General features: G+C 38.9%; 1 protein-coding gene across 1 annotated transcript in view; it reads left to right on the forward strand.

Annotated features, from left to right (window-relative positions):
• The window catches only part of INPP5D (inositol polyphosphate-5-phosphatase D), a 377227-nt gene that overhangs the window by 294967 nt on the left and 66646 nt on the right, over positions 1-15614 (forward strand). Inside the window, exon 21 of the mRNA XM_033958845.1 lies at positions 14295-14374. Within this exon, the coding sequence (XP_033814736.1) occupies positions 14295-14374 (80 nt within the window). The remainder of the gene's footprint in view (positions 1-14294; positions 14375-15614) is intronic.

The following is a 15614-nucleotide window of genomic DNA, read 5'->3' on the forward strand; positions in this document are numbered from 1 at the left end:
GGTCCCTCAGTGCCCCTTAGCAGCGAATCTCCGATGACCACCACTCTACGCTTCTTAGGGGTGGGTCGAACTGTTGACTCTGGAACCATCTGCTGAACATCTTCCTGTACCTCGTTGTCAGGACCCTCCTGTAGCAGCTGGTATCTGTTCTTAAGGATGATTTGTGGTGTCGATGTAGAGCTGCCCTGTATGTGAGAGAGAGAGACAGAATTAGGTCCTCTGCGTTTCCCTGTGGAGGAAGTCACCAGCTGCCAGGAGTCAGCGTCACCAGCTACTTCTTGCATTCCAGCAGTTGGTCTCAAATTTGCGGGTTTGGATGCTTTGGGTGTTCCCAGGGTGGTCCTGTCAGGTTCCTGGTCCTGATCCGCGATCTGAGATAGCTCCTGGATGACTCCATCGATGAAGGTTTCGTCGTCTCGGATGCTCCTTAGGCGCTGAATCTCCTCTCTCAGGCTCCTCAGCTCTAGCAGAAGGTCTTTGTCCGGCTGATCCATTACTTCCGTCTGTGTTGAGACTGTAGACGTCTTTGAGGGGATGGCCTCGGTCTGTACAGAGACCTCTGCCCTCCGTCCTGGTTCCTCCCCCATCTGTACTCGAACCATAGCCATCCCCTGGGTACTTCCTGTGACTACACTGCCTGTTTTGATTGAAGTCTTGCTGCTTCTAGTTCTACCTGCCATTTACAAAAAGTTAATATTATTATTTATTTAATTTTATATTGTGTGTTTTTTTTTGTTTTTTTTTAATTTATTAGAATGGGGGATGTTAGGAGTTGGTCAGAAAGTGTTGAGATTGGGGGGATAAAGATAGTTAGTTTCTAGTTAGTTAATTGTCAGTTAAGGTAGCCTGTTGGTTAGTGTGCCAGAGAGGTCAGCCTGATTAAAAGAGTCTGCCTATTAAAGTGGTTTGGGGATAGTGAGATTTATGAGGTCTGCCTGTTTAGTGGGGAAGTTTTAGTAGCTAGTTGGTTAGATAAGAAGCTGAAAGTAGAGAGTGTAAAGACTTGGTAGAAGTTAAAGAAGGACTGAAGTCAGTTGGATAATTAACAAGTTGGATAAGTTGAGAGACCGGCTAGAGTTGCTAGCCCTTTCTTGGTGCCCTTCGCAAAGGCGCTCTCGCTAAGGCGAGCGCCTTTGCCGCTCGGCTGCGCGCCGTTGGCACATCCCCTTTTATGGGCACGTCCCCTTTTATGGAAACAATATATTCAGATTCTATTATTGGAAAAGCAAACTCTTCTTTCAAAATTGGAATTGTGTGGGCTTGGGTACCACCTTGCCAAAATCATTCTGTCAACCCAGGGCTTTAACTATTACTTGTTATTTTACTTGTTGTATAACAATACTGTATTACCTTTTTTAGCTTTGAATGAGAGGATTGCAAGATGATTGCACTAGCATATACAGTGTTCCCCCACGAATTCACGGTTCATGGACTCACTAATTCGCAGTATTCTCCAACCGCCTCTTCCTGTACTAAAGTCTGGCTACACCAATCAGGAGCTGCGTGTCAAAGCAGCTCCTGATTGGTGTAGCCTTACTTTAGTAACAGGAAGAGGTGGTTGGAGCATAGTGCGAGTGATTTTCTTCACTCGTCAGTGCTCCAGCTGTCCTCTCCTGCCTTTTGACAGACGAAAAACCGTATTCATTGTTTTTTGAAATTCACAGGAGTTCCTGGAACGGAACCCCTGTGAATATTGGGGGAGTACTGTATACACAAAATAGCACACTTCAGCAAAACATATGAATTTATTATAAAGCCTCAGCAATTTTTGATTCTGTGTCTTAGTTTATAAAATTTAAGACTTGTAGAGTAGATCCACTTTCTCTCAGCAGAGTAGCTTAGAAGATGCTCCAAAGACATATAGTCAGCATGTCAGCCAATTGATCAATTTCATTGGCTAAACATCAATTGCTAGAAGTGTAACAGTCTCATAGTAATGACCCACAGAAACAAATCTGAGGTTTGGTTGACTGAAGTCCAGTAATCTGTTTCCCCCTCCCCAATAATGAAGGGGTAGGAAATGACATCACCCACTTGGTTGGATGTGTAAAAAGAGAGCTCCAGGCCAGTGGATAAAAAATAAATAAAATCTGCGCTCTTCTGGAGTTCCAGAATCAGAAAGCTGGTTGAGAATGGTGTAGTTTAGTGATTGAAAGATGATAGATGTAGATGACTAAGAGCAAAGCTGTGAATCTGAAAGTAGTTGTGTATGGCTCTGCCAAAGGTGAAGGCCCAAAGATGGTAGCGATAGCCAGGCCTACCAGCAACAAGGTACATGAAACTTCCATACATGGTAATGCTGTAGATGTGGATACATTTCCCTTCATATGAAAGAAGACTATAAAAGATGGTTCCAAGAATTGAAGATGGCAATAAATGAGGTGAAAATTGATTTGATGAGAGTCTTCAGTGTTTTAGTTGGGACAGAGAATTTCAGATGCCGAAAGGAGGCTAGAAGAACAAATTTAGGAAATAACAGCAATGTAATCCAACCTAAACGATCTGGAGGAAGCTAAATACCAGAGGGCATTCAGAAAAATTGAAAGGAGACGGTTTCAAAATGAATGCTAGGAAGTTCTTCTTCACTCAGAGGGTGGTAGACACCTGGAATGCGCTCCCAGAAGAGGTGATAGGACAGAGTACAATATTGGGTTTCAAAAAGGGATTGGATGACTTCCTGAAGGTGAAGGGGATTGAAGGATACAGATAGAGGGTAACTATACAGGACACTAAATGAATAGGGAATACACGATTTAGGTAAAGGATCACTTACAGGTCATGGACCTGGGGGGCCGCCGCGGGAGTGGACTGCTGGGCACGATGGACCCCTGGTCTGACCCGGCAGAGGCAATGCTTATGTTCTTGTGGGGTCCCACAAGGTTCTCCATTATCACCAACTTTGTTTAACATTTACCTAATGGCATTGGGTAATTGGCTGTTCTAGAATGTTGCCTGAGTAAGACCTGGGCTTCAGTGTCTCTCTCTCTCTTATATTTTTAGTTTTATTTTGTTGGTTTCTACTTTATTTTGTTCCTTTCATCTACCTTATTCATAGTTTTACAGGGTTCTGTACTTTTTTCTTTTAATTTTCACTCGGGCGAGTCAGAAAACATCTTGGTTAGGAGGAATTTGACAGTTACATAACTGTCTACTAACCTAAAGGCCTGGAACGGTTCATTTTCAGCAGAGGCCCTTCCTACCTGCGTGTGGTGACTGGAGATCGCTGCGGAGAGATTGTTGCTGGAGGCGGGACCAGTGGAGGCATGGTGGATCGCTGCTGGTGGTTGCCTAGGATGGGGCGGCGTCTGTTCTCTCATTGGAGAGGGGCTGGTGGTGTCTCTGGATCCATGGAGTGGGACCGTGCCGTGGACTCCTTCTCCCGGTTGTCCGATGGAGGCAGAGTACTGTATTCTTCGGGAGCTGCCCATGAGCATCCGCCACCCACCGAGAGTAGTGCGGCCCGGCGTTGGATTGTTCTATCTCTGTGCATCTTCTGCCTGGTAGCGATGAGTAAGGGCTGCAGCAGTTGGAAAGCCCGAGCTGATATCTGTCCCATCTGGACTTTTTGCCATTGGAATTAATTAAAATATGCTGAGGCAACAGAGCTGGTTCAGGAAATTGGACTTCTGCCAGACTTATTTGATTTTGGTTTTTAATTTTTTCTTCCAGTTTATGAATTATTTTAAATTTTATTCCATTGTTTTTACCCCTATTCTTATTTTATTAACTGAATTCTATTGTTTAACGGTTCCTCCCTTCTATTCTTTTTTACATATTCCTTTAATTCATTTAGATATAATTTACATAGATGATACTCCTATCTGTAAAATTAGGAATTTCTATGAAATATTCTACATACTTCTCTCCTCTCCACTCCTTCCTGCCCTCCAAAGTCCTCCCTACCCTCTTCTAACCCCTTTCTCTGTAATGTCGCCTAGAGCTTGTATAGGTATGTGCAATGCACAAATGGAAGAAATAAATAATAAATAAATTTATTGCAAAATCTGAAGGTTAAATTTTACATCTATGCCGATGATATTACTATACTTGTCCCAATGATGTCATTTACAGCAGATGTAAAACATCAGATCTCAGTAATTCTGGCACAAATAGAGAAACGGACCATTAATTTTAAACTCAAACTTAATCCCGAAAAAAACAAAGTTCTTTGTAGCTTGCCCAAATGATAATATTAATGAAAATGTACTTCAGCTTAATGGACATAATTTCCCGATATCTAATACTGTTAAAATATTGGGTGTTGTGTTAGATCATCAGCTTACCTTGAACGTTCAGATGGATTTAATGATAAAGAAATGTTTTTCTGTCCTTTGGAAATTGCATATGATTAAGAAATATTTTGATTTAGAGTCATTTAGGCTTTAGGTTCAGTCTTCAGTCCTGTCTGTCTTGGACTATTGTAACATAATTTATTTGGGATCTCATAAAAAAAATTATTAACAGATTAAGAATAATACAAAACTCAGCGGTTCGTTTAATCTTCGGTCTGAAAAAACATGATCATGTTAGCTCTTATTATAGACAGCTTCACTGGTTACCATTTGATGCAAGAGTTTTATTCAAATTTGGTTGCATATGCTTTAAAGTATTATTTGGTTTAGCTCAAGCTTATCTTGTCTCTCATTTTGAATTTCATAGAACAAACATGAATACACGCAAATCTTGTCGTTATACAAGATTTTTTGATCAAACTTTAGCATTCCAGGCTAATAAAATGAACACCTAGTGGAGTATCTTAATTCCTCATGCTCAATATTACCATGTTTTTAGAAAAATACTGAAAACCTACTTGTTTGATAAATTCATATCTTAATTGTTTTAGTATTGTATTTATTGATATGTCATGTGGTGCATTTATAGGATTCACTGATTGACCAGCTTTTCTTGAGGTAAACTGCCTAGAACTCATTGGTATGGCGGTATACAAAAATAAAGTTTATTATTATTATTATTTTCTGAAAAGCTCAAAGATACAGAAAATGGAATATGATGCAATAATTTGCATATAAGAGGAGTTCCAGAAAAAATTGCACATGTGGTCTGCAAGGATATAGGGGGTAATTCTACAATGACGTACCTCCATGTAGGCACCCTGAGGATGTGCATTGGGAGTCTATTCTATAATGGAACCTGGGCGCTCAGATTCCATTATAGAATAGTGTAACTCAGTATTGAGGCACCTAATAGTTACATAATCACAACTGCACCAGCTATAAACCAATTGTAACTTAGAGTATTCTGTAAGTTACTTAAGTAAGTGGGAGCTCCACCGTGCCCTGCTCATGCTTTGCCCATGAATATGCCCCTCTTTGCTTTTACATGCTATGCAAATTATACTGACTGTTATAGAATAGTGCTTAGGCACCCTGCTTGCTCTTTCATGGGTAAGTGGAAACTTACATGCATAGCTGCTAGTACTCTATACATTTACACATGCATAATTTATAGATTTGCTCATCAGTTATTAGGATCTATAAGGTCATGCTAGCATTAAAGAACTAGTCGATGCAGGACCTGAAGGTCGTTGGGGTCTTGCAAAGCCTAAGCACTATTTATCTAGAGACATAGTAATTTGTGTGCATAAGTATGAGGTCAAGGATTTGATTGCAACCAAGACGCCACTGTTGCAGAATTTTGAGTGAGAGCATAATTGTATGCACTTTGTGGACCTATCCCTCATGATGTTAGAGAAGCAGAAGGAATTTTAAGAAGTGACTGCTATATTGGTTTCAGAAGTCTACATAGTACTGAAACTTTACTACTGGTTTAAGATCTAAAGCACAAGAAATCATCAGAAAAGGGGAACAAGCATTACTAACAGAATAAGGAAGATGGTGAAGTGAGATTAACTGGAACCTTCCACAAATACAAATCACCCCACTTCAGAGTGTCCAATATAAGAAAGGAGGGTAAAGGGTCTCAGAAACCTGCTTGATTGAACACATGAATGTGTAATATCAAGGCTAAATGGGTTGAAGTCTTAATCATTGACCACCTTCATTGATCATCTCCACCTCCTCCTTAATGTTTTGCTTATATCTTACTGTTACTAATTTATTATATGGTCAACTTTTAATAAGACATTATAACAGTAAGTATTATCACTTATCTTTAGTGTGCAGAGTCACTAGCCTGCCCTGACGGGACCCGTTTCGCCACACAAAGGCTTTGGCAAGGGTTCTAAAGGAGCTATTCTGAAGCGTACTTCCTAATTTGGGACTTTGTTTGTTTTTACATATTTTAGATGTTTAATTTTGAATAAAAGACTCATGACCATCAGTTGGCTATCAAATGTGTAGCATGAAAAATATCAAACGGCTACCTCATAAATGCTAGGTTCATAGAAATAGGAACTTCTTCCTAATTTCAAGTAGCAGCCTCATTCACAATCTTCTCAGATCCTCAGCGTCACCACTCAGAACTCAACGTATCATTGTTCTGAGTTTTACGTGGCAAATCGTCACTGGATCTGTGTATTATTTTATGTTATTTTTTAAGAGCTTAATTTATAGATTTAAATAGTATTCAACAACTTTAAATCATTTTTCAATAGTCTTAGAATAATGTACTTAGCTTTATATGCTGTTCTTCATTTAGTAAATGTCTATGGTAAACAGGGTGTCTTAGCCGACATGTTTCGCGGGAAACCGCTTTATCAAGGCTTCACCCCTAATAGAAATACAAAGAATAGACAATACTTCAGTGTCAACTCTTATAAAAGAAACCCGAAGTATATTTAGACTTTAAACATATACGGCAGGCTTTAAAAATAGATTCTTACTTGCTCATTCACTGTCAACCTCCTCGGATACTCTATAAAGGAGCCGGCAGCGTACTACCGATTAAATAACCGGGGAAGATTGGAAGCCAGGCCCACTTGCTGACGTGGGCTCTTGACATCACAGGCCCCACCCCTTACAGTAACTTTAAATCATTTCTATGACTCTTCCCTCTAGCTGATTTTAAATCAGAATTAAACTAGAGACAGCCACTCTAGTTCTATATTTAGCCCGTTTGGAATAACAGTATTTAAAGTGTATATCCAACATTGTTCCTTGTAATTTAAACTTTCTTCTAAATTTATCCTATCCACCCTCCCTATATCTATCTGGTCGATCACTCTCCATTTTAGTTGATTTATTTCATGCCCAAATGTTATACAATGATCCACTATAGGGGCTTGCAGAGATTTAGTTTTTATGCGAGACTTATGCTCATTTAATCTCACATGGATAGGGCGCTTAGTGCGACCTACAAATACCAGATTACAGGGGCATATCAAAACATATACAACCCCTGTTAGTATTAATTAAAGATGTTATTACTCGTTTGGTTTGAGGATCCTTCCATGTCTCACCTTCAATGGTGTTAATACACCATTGACAGTGTCCGCATTTAGTATGTTTGCCTATGGTTCGTTCCTGTCTCCGACCAGTCTTTTGATTTATTAAGACTTGACCTATAGTTTTAGCCTTCTTAAAAGAAAACATTGGGATCTCTGCAAAGACATGATGGAGCTGTAAAACATGCCAGTATTTCTTTATTTGGGATATCAGTTCCTTCGCAGCTTCCGAGTAAGGGAGTACACAAATTAATCTATCTTGTTGTTCTCTCTCAATCTTTTCTGTTAATAAAAGTTCTCTATTAGCATACTTTGCTCTCAAAAAAGCTCTACGAATAGACTTTTCCGGATACCCCCTCTCTCTAAACCTTTTCATTAACTCATCTGAGGCCTCTCTAAAATCTTCCATTTCTGAAGAGACCCTTTTCAGTCTCAGGAACTGACTCACTGGAAGATTAAACTTTAGATGGTAAGGGTGGTAGCTTTGAAAATGTAGAAGGGTATTCCTCGCTACAGGTTTTCTATAGAGACTAGTGCTTAATTTTCCATTTTCTTTCTTTATTGTCATGTCCAAAAATTCAATCTTTATTTTATTATATGTAGGTGTAAACTGTAAATTTGAATCTCTAGTGTTTATCCAAGCTAAAAAAGCTTGTAATCTCTGTTCCGTCCCTGTCCACAGAAACAATATATCATCTAAAAACCTTTTCCATAAGATGATGTTTTGGAAAAACTCTGAAGGATATATCTCCATTTCTTCAAAATGTGCTACATATAGAGTGGCTACAGAGGAGGCCAGAGTTGCCCCCATTGCCACTCCCTGTGTTTGTTTATAATATACCCCTTCAAATTCAAAGTAATTATTTTCAATTACCCATTTAGTTAATTTAAGCAAAAACTCAGTACTTATTCTCTGATCATCTACCCTATGAGCCAAACTGTTTTTTTACTATTATTTGGGCTTTTTCTTGTGGTATTTTTGTATACAGCGAAACCACATCTAGGGTGACCAAAAAAGATACTTGACTTATATCTAGAATCTCAGTCAAAATTCTGAGTAGATGAGAAGAATCTTTCAGAAAAGAGGGGATCTTTTCAGTTTATTTTTTCAGAAATATGTCTACAAATTGGGACAGGGGCTCTAAAAGAGATCCTCTTGTATTTACTATAGGTCTTCCGGGAGGATTCTTTTGATTTTTATGAATTTTCGGGACAAAATATATGTAGGGAGTACGAGGATATTTTTCTAACAAAAACTGATATTCTTTTTTTGTCAACATCCCAAGTTCATAATGTTGGGTCACCCAATCAAATACATCTTTCATCATAAATTGGAGTGGATCTCCCGACAGAGGGACATAAGCCAAAGTGTCTGATAATTGGCTATTCGCTTCTCTCAGATATGAATCTCTATCTAACATGACAGTAGCTCCTCCCTTGTCAGCTCTTAGAATCATTATGTCTTGTAAGTCTTTCAGTTGTAACAAAGCTTTATGTTGCTGATATGTTAAATTGTACGGTGTTTTCCAATGTTTTGTCTTTTCATATTCAGAGATGCCTATCAATACCAAATCTCTAAATGTGGCTATAGCTGAATCTATTGGTCCTGGTGGGACCCAATGTGATTCACTTCTACAAATAGAAGCCTCTTCGTCTTGTACTGTAATTGCATCTTGAAAGAACAATTTTAACTGTAATTTCCTCAGAAATTTATAGAAAAAGACTTTTAATTGGAAAAAAATCAGAACGTTGACATATTGCAAAATTTAACCCAAATTCCAGTACTTCTTGTTGTTCATTCGTTATTGATTTTGTAGATATATTTATGACCGTTGGTTCTACTTTTTTCCATTGGGAAGGATCTTTCCCCTGCCTCGTTGGGTCCCTCTTGTTCTTCCTCTCGACCGTGCTCCCCTTTGGCCTTGACCCCCTTCCCCCGATGTTTTGGGGGGAGGGGTGGTATCTGCCGACTCTCCACTGGTATTATCAGAGTCTTCTGATGAAGCGCTGAATGCTACTTTCTTCTTGATGGTAATACCGCTTGAGATTTTCTTGTTCCAGGTATAGACTCGAGACATTTGATAGTCTTTCTCATCCCTTTTCCATTTCCTTATTTTTGTCTGTTTTATAGAATCCCGAAACTGTACCATCTCATCTTCTAGTTCTTCCCGCTTCTTAGTAAATTCATCTTTGTCAATTTTTTCTTTCATTTCTAACTCCATGGAGACAGTCTTGGCTCGGAGATCTAGTTCTATATCTGAGGTAGTTTCTACCAGTAATATCATTAAGTCTCTAGAACAGCGATTTAAAATCGCTGTCCATTTTTCCATGAATGATTTGTCAAGAGTAGTGAGTTTGGGTTCTTTTAGTATACGAAGTCCTCGGGGTATCATGGACTTCTTTAGATATTGGACCATCGTACTCCCATGCAACTCAGCTCTTATTAAGCGTTTATGTGTCTGCTCTAATTCAACCCATGATGACTGGGTGGAAGAGTCCTCTATATCATCTAAAAGAGCAGGTCTAGATAGAATATTCTTAAACTGCTCTTCAGTATATCCAATAAACTCATTTTCTTCTGATGCCATTTCTTCAATGAATCAAATGTGTAGCATGAAAAATATCAAACGGCTACCTCATAAATGCTAGGTTCATAGAAATAGGAACTTCTTCCTAATTTCAAGTAGCAGCCTCATTCACAATCTTCTCAGATCCTCAGCGTCACCACTCAGAACTCAACGTATCATTGTTCTGAACTTTACGTGGCAAATCGTCACTGGATCTGTGTATTATTTTATGTTATTTTTTAAGAGCTTAATTTATAGATTTAAATAGTATTCAACAACTTTAAATCATTTTTCAATAGTCTTAGAATAATGTACTTAGCTTTATATGCTGTTCTTCATTTAGTAAATGTCTATGGTAAACAGGGTGTCTTAGCCGACATGTTTCGCGGGAAACCGCTTTATCAAGGCTTCACCCCTAATAGAAATACAAAGAAGTATTGATGTGGGAAGATAGTTGAATAAAGACAATCCTTTTGGTTAGCTTTGAGAGAAAGCAGAGATAGGGCAATATTAATGACAAGGGGATCTAGGAAAGTTTTTTAAAATTTAGAATAGGTCTAACCAAGGCATGCTTCCAGGTGGTAGGGAATGTACCCAAGTTGAGGCTCTAGGGAATGACTGAACGTGCCCTTGATCTCTAATCACCCAGTCAAAGAAATCAATCAGATTCATTTGACATGATTTTCCTTTGGTAAAGCCATGTTACCTCAGCTCTTATAAGCTATTGGTTTTCAGGGATTTTATAATCTTCTCCTTCAGCAGCATCACCATTATTTTTCCTACCACTAAAAGTGAGGCATACCAACCTGTAGTTTCCCACTTTTTCCGTCAACATTTTTATGGAGAAGTACTACATCTGCCCCTCTCCACTCCCATGGAACCTTCCCTGTCTCTGAAGATTTATTATACAAGTTTTTAAGAGGGCCCACCAGAATCTCTTTGACTTACAAAACTCATATTAGGCCTATATGGACTGATGAGGGGAGAAGCAGTGGATTAGGAGAATGTACAGATAGGAGAAATACCTCTCCAGGATTTGATATGGATCCGCAAACAACATAGACTTATGGGCATGATAGCTAATCTTTTACTACTACTTATCACTTACTGTATATAGCACTGAAAGGTGTATGCAGTGCTGTACATTTTAACATTTATAGACGGTCCCTACTCAGAAGAGCTTACAATCTAACTTGGACACACAGACATGACATAAAGGGTTGGGGATGTAGAACCCAAGGTGAAAGGATTTAGGAGTAGAAAGCACTCTCAAGAGGTAGGCTTTTAACTGGGCCTTGAACTCTGCCAGAGACGGAGCCTACCATAGGGATTCGGGCAGTTTGTTCCAAGCGTATGGCACAGCAAGGCAAAAGGGACGGAGTCTGGAGTTGGCAGTTGAAGAGAAGGTCACAGATAGGAGGGACTTACCAGCTGAGCGGAGCTCATGGGGGTGGGAATGGGGGATGGTTCATAGGGGGAGATAAGTGAAGAGAGATAGTGAGGGGCAACTGAGGGAGTGCGTTGTACTGTAGGTCAGTAAGAGGAGTTTTAATGAAACTATCTCTAGGAACTTGAGAAGGGAAGCAGTGCAGATTATCACAGGAGAGACTGATACAAAGTCTAAAAAGAGTAGGGAGAGGGGTCGTACTAAGGAATATTTTCGCATGGGCAATTGATAAAGGAAAGGGGACAATTAGTAGGATTCGTAGTGGATAAATAATTACCTGTTATTCGGCTGATTTTTATTCAAATGGCCCAAATGAATGCATTAGCCAATTTGTAGGTGAATTGCTATAAGGATCTCTTTAGGGCATATATTACTGTACACCCTTAAGCATGAAAAGTTTTACGTGTGTCCGGGGGATTTCCAACATCCAGCAGTTTGTCCGGGTTTTGAAAGACCCCAAGCTCAGGGCTGTGTCTGGAGGGTCTTTGAGCATGCGTGACATCATCCGCGCACGATTGGAGGCCTTCCAGATGCAGCCCTAAGCTGCATCTGGAAGAAGGAAGAAAAGATGAAGTTTGTGTGGGAGCAGGGCTGGGGAAGAACGGGCTGTGGCTGGGAATGGAACAGGGCAGGGCCACGTGTCCTCTTTTTTTACTGACAAAATCTGGTAACCCTACTTGAAGGGCTTGATCCTGACACATGCCTAAGTTCTAAGGAAAGAAGCAGTCCTGATATGGAAAAATTCATAATGTATTGCTTGGTAGCCATTCAGTGCATTATAGCTACACAGTCAAAACAGTGCAGTCTCTCACAGTGACTGAAGCTGAAAAACTGAGAGAGATCTAAGATGGTATGACAAGTGCTGCACATAAGCTTAAGGTGGAAGGAAAGTTTGGTTTGTGAGAGGGAGGTGAAGAAGGGTGGGGGGGGACTCATATGGAAGTGGGGGGAGGGATTTGAGTTGTCAGAAGGGAGTTAAGGGAAGGGAGAGTTATGTTATGGTATATAATTTGGAATAAACACACACACTACAATGGGAGTATTACTTCATAATACCTAATTCTTTCAAAACCTTCTAAACTTTCTACAAAAAAAGAATTAATATTTTTCAAACAATGCTTTAATTTAAATATTACTTTGAAACATCACAGTCAATATACCATATAAACTCATAAACACAGGATGCCTAGAATTCTCCTGCAGTGCTCCTAAGTTGAAATAAGCAATCATCTAAGAGTTCTAACAGTCCATCACAATGGAGTACTTATCTCTTAAAAGTTCTTATCTGAAATTCTTATCTTCTGGAGTCATCAGATCATCCTGAGCTCAGCTGCATCTTCCAAAGTGCTCAGTGCTCTCTCACAAAATCCAAATAAAAAAAACCACAAGTGAAAAAAGTTCATTCAAAAAAACTCAGTTTTAAAACAGTCATAGTCCAAAATCATCAATCCAACACATCTTGTTCATAAATCCAAGAGGTCAATACAATTCAAAAACCTCGAAACTTCCTCAACACAGTATGCAGTCTCCGGTAGTTCTTTGACATCATACGTGTTTCCCTTCCAGCTTTCTCAAGAGGAAGATATATGTAACACTCTGAAAAAACAGCCACATAGCAATATATATTCAAACTTTAAACAGCATTATCAAATATTATAACATATCATTAAACACATACTTAGCAAACAGTAGACAGCCTCACCTTGGGACAGAGTCCCCTGCAGAACTCCATGGCGGCTTAGCCTTCTCTAAACACTCTTAAAGCAGTCAATTACACTTTTAAGAGATAAGTACTCCTTCATTGTGATGGACTGTTAGAACTCTTAGATGATTGCTTTTTTCAACTTAGGAGCACTGCTGGAGAATTCTAGGCATCCTGTGCTTATGAGTTTGTATGGTATATTGACTGTGATGTTTTTAAGTAATATTTAAATTAAAGCATTGTTTGAAAAATATTAATTATTTTTTTGTAGAAAGTTTATATAATTTGGAATGCCAGATAGCTTTGTACAAAGGTCTCCTTGCTACAATATAATATGTTTTTGATCCAATAAAAATTCACATTTCAAAAAGTATATATATTATTAGCAACATTTAGGGGGGAAGTTAACAACTTGGGCTACTGTTACGGCAGATTATTTTACCATGTTTGTTCTATTTTAGCATAGGGTTCCATTTTATACAGTGATACCCTATGCTAAGATAGTATGACGTGGTAAAATAACCCATCTTAATGGTAGATCATGAGGATAACGTCTCCCTTTAATTTGAAATTGACAGTGGAAGGTTTATAATAACACAGGGAGGGCAATTTTATAACAGTCCATCTAATTTCTCTTGCAAATATATGCACATACTGTATATTAAAACTGCCCCAATTCTGACTAAACCAGTACTCTCAAACTCGCGACCCGGGGGCCACATGCAGCCTGCCAGGTACTATTTTGAGGCCCTCGGTATGTTTATCATAATCACAAAAGTAAAATAAAGCCGTTTCTTGATCATATATCTCTTTAGCTTATAAATTACAATATTATTATTAAAGACTTAGCCAAAAGGAAAGACTTTTAAACTATAAAGAGTTTTACCTCATGCAAAATTATCATTTCTTTAATAAGACATTAATTATTTTTTTCTGAAGTCCTCCAAGTACCTGCAAATCCAAAATGTGGCTCTGTAAAGGGTTTGAGTTTGAGACCACTGCCCTAAGCTATGCCCCTAGGAGCGCCTATATGCAGATTATATAAAAGTAGGTGCAATCTTTTGGTGCTCCTACTTTTTAAAAGTGGATGGCAGGGCACAGTTTTATAAGAGCCATTCTTTTCCTGTGAAAATGCTTCATAAAATTACCCCCTCATTCTCCTGCTCTTCTGTTCATCACTCCAAAGGCTAACAGTGCCCCATTTCCATATCACAGATTTTGTGAAGAGCCAAGAAGGTGAAAACCAGGAATGGAGTGAAGGTGAACTGGTGGTGAAATTTGGGGTCCTTCCAAAGGTACAGCGTACATATGTGTAGTTCTACAATTTCTGTTTTAGAACTGGCTGCATAAGTTAATACAGCTAGTATACATACTCATATAAAGTACGTGGTTTCAGAAAGGGGAAGTATATCTATGTTTTCCCTTCTAAAATCACCTAGAGAGAAACCAGAGTTCAAATCCCATTGCTGCTTCTTGTAGCCCTGAGCAAGTCACTTAACCATACATTTTTGCAGATTATAAGTCCTCTGGAAACAGAGACATGTTTATAGTACTTGTATGTAATTCAGTTTGCACTACTATTGAAGAGGCAGGAGTTAAATCTGAATCCCTTGTAATGTATATGCAACCAAATAAACAAAACAAAGTGGGAAGATCAAGATGTTCCAGTAGGGGTCTTTATTGTCAGTAACAAAAAATCATTCAGCGACTCAACGCTGCATGCGTTTCGATACTCAGGTTACCTTCCTCAAGAATCTTGAATTTGTTGTTTAAGAACCAAACGGTTGTGTTTTAAGTACATTTTGGAAAAAAAAGTTGCCTCTCTTATAAAGAAGATTTAGACTGGCTCTCAATAAATCAGTGCAATGAAATTCTCTGGCTCACTGTGTGTTTTTATTTTTGAAAATGGCCAAAAAATGATAAGACGTATTAAGGATCAAAACGTCTACATAGGTCATTTCCAAAAATAAAAGATAGACGTCTGGCTGTTTTTAAAATGGCCATTTTTCTCTACTGGATTTCTGGACGTTGGCAGGATCAAACTCAGTAAAGCCCTCTGCAACAATGAGCCAGAGAATTTCATTGCACTGTTTTATTGAGAGTCAGTCTAAATCTTCTTTATGAGAGGCAATGTTGTTGTTGTTTTTTTCAAAAAGTACCTTTAAAACACAACTGTTTTTATGTTACTGACAATAAAGATCCCTACTAGAAAATCTCGACCTTCCCACTTTGTTGTTTTTTTTTATTATTATTGCTTCCATGGGGGTTTCCTGCCACTTCTAGTGGTGCCTTACATGCAACCCACATGGCAGGAACACATGCATTTTTACACTTAGTTTGGAGCAGGTGTAAATCTTGTACAAGGCTGCCAGGTTATTCAAATATAGTTTGCATTTTGTAAACCTCAACCTCGTAACCCCCCTTAAAAAACTCCATCTACTTTATAACATGGATATCTCCAAAACAGTTGGGTCTGAGAGTGACCCCAGAGGTGGTTACAAAATTCCTCAAAACCTTTCTGAAAGCACACAGACC

The sequence above is a fragment of the Geotrypetes seraphini genome, chromosome 9 (assembly GCF_902459505.1).
Source record: "Geotrypetes seraphini chromosome 9, aGeoSer1.1, whole genome shotgun sequence".
NCBI classification, from domain to species: Eukaryota; Metazoa; Chordata; class Amphibia; order Gymnophiona; family Dermophiidae; genus Geotrypetes; species Geotrypetes seraphini.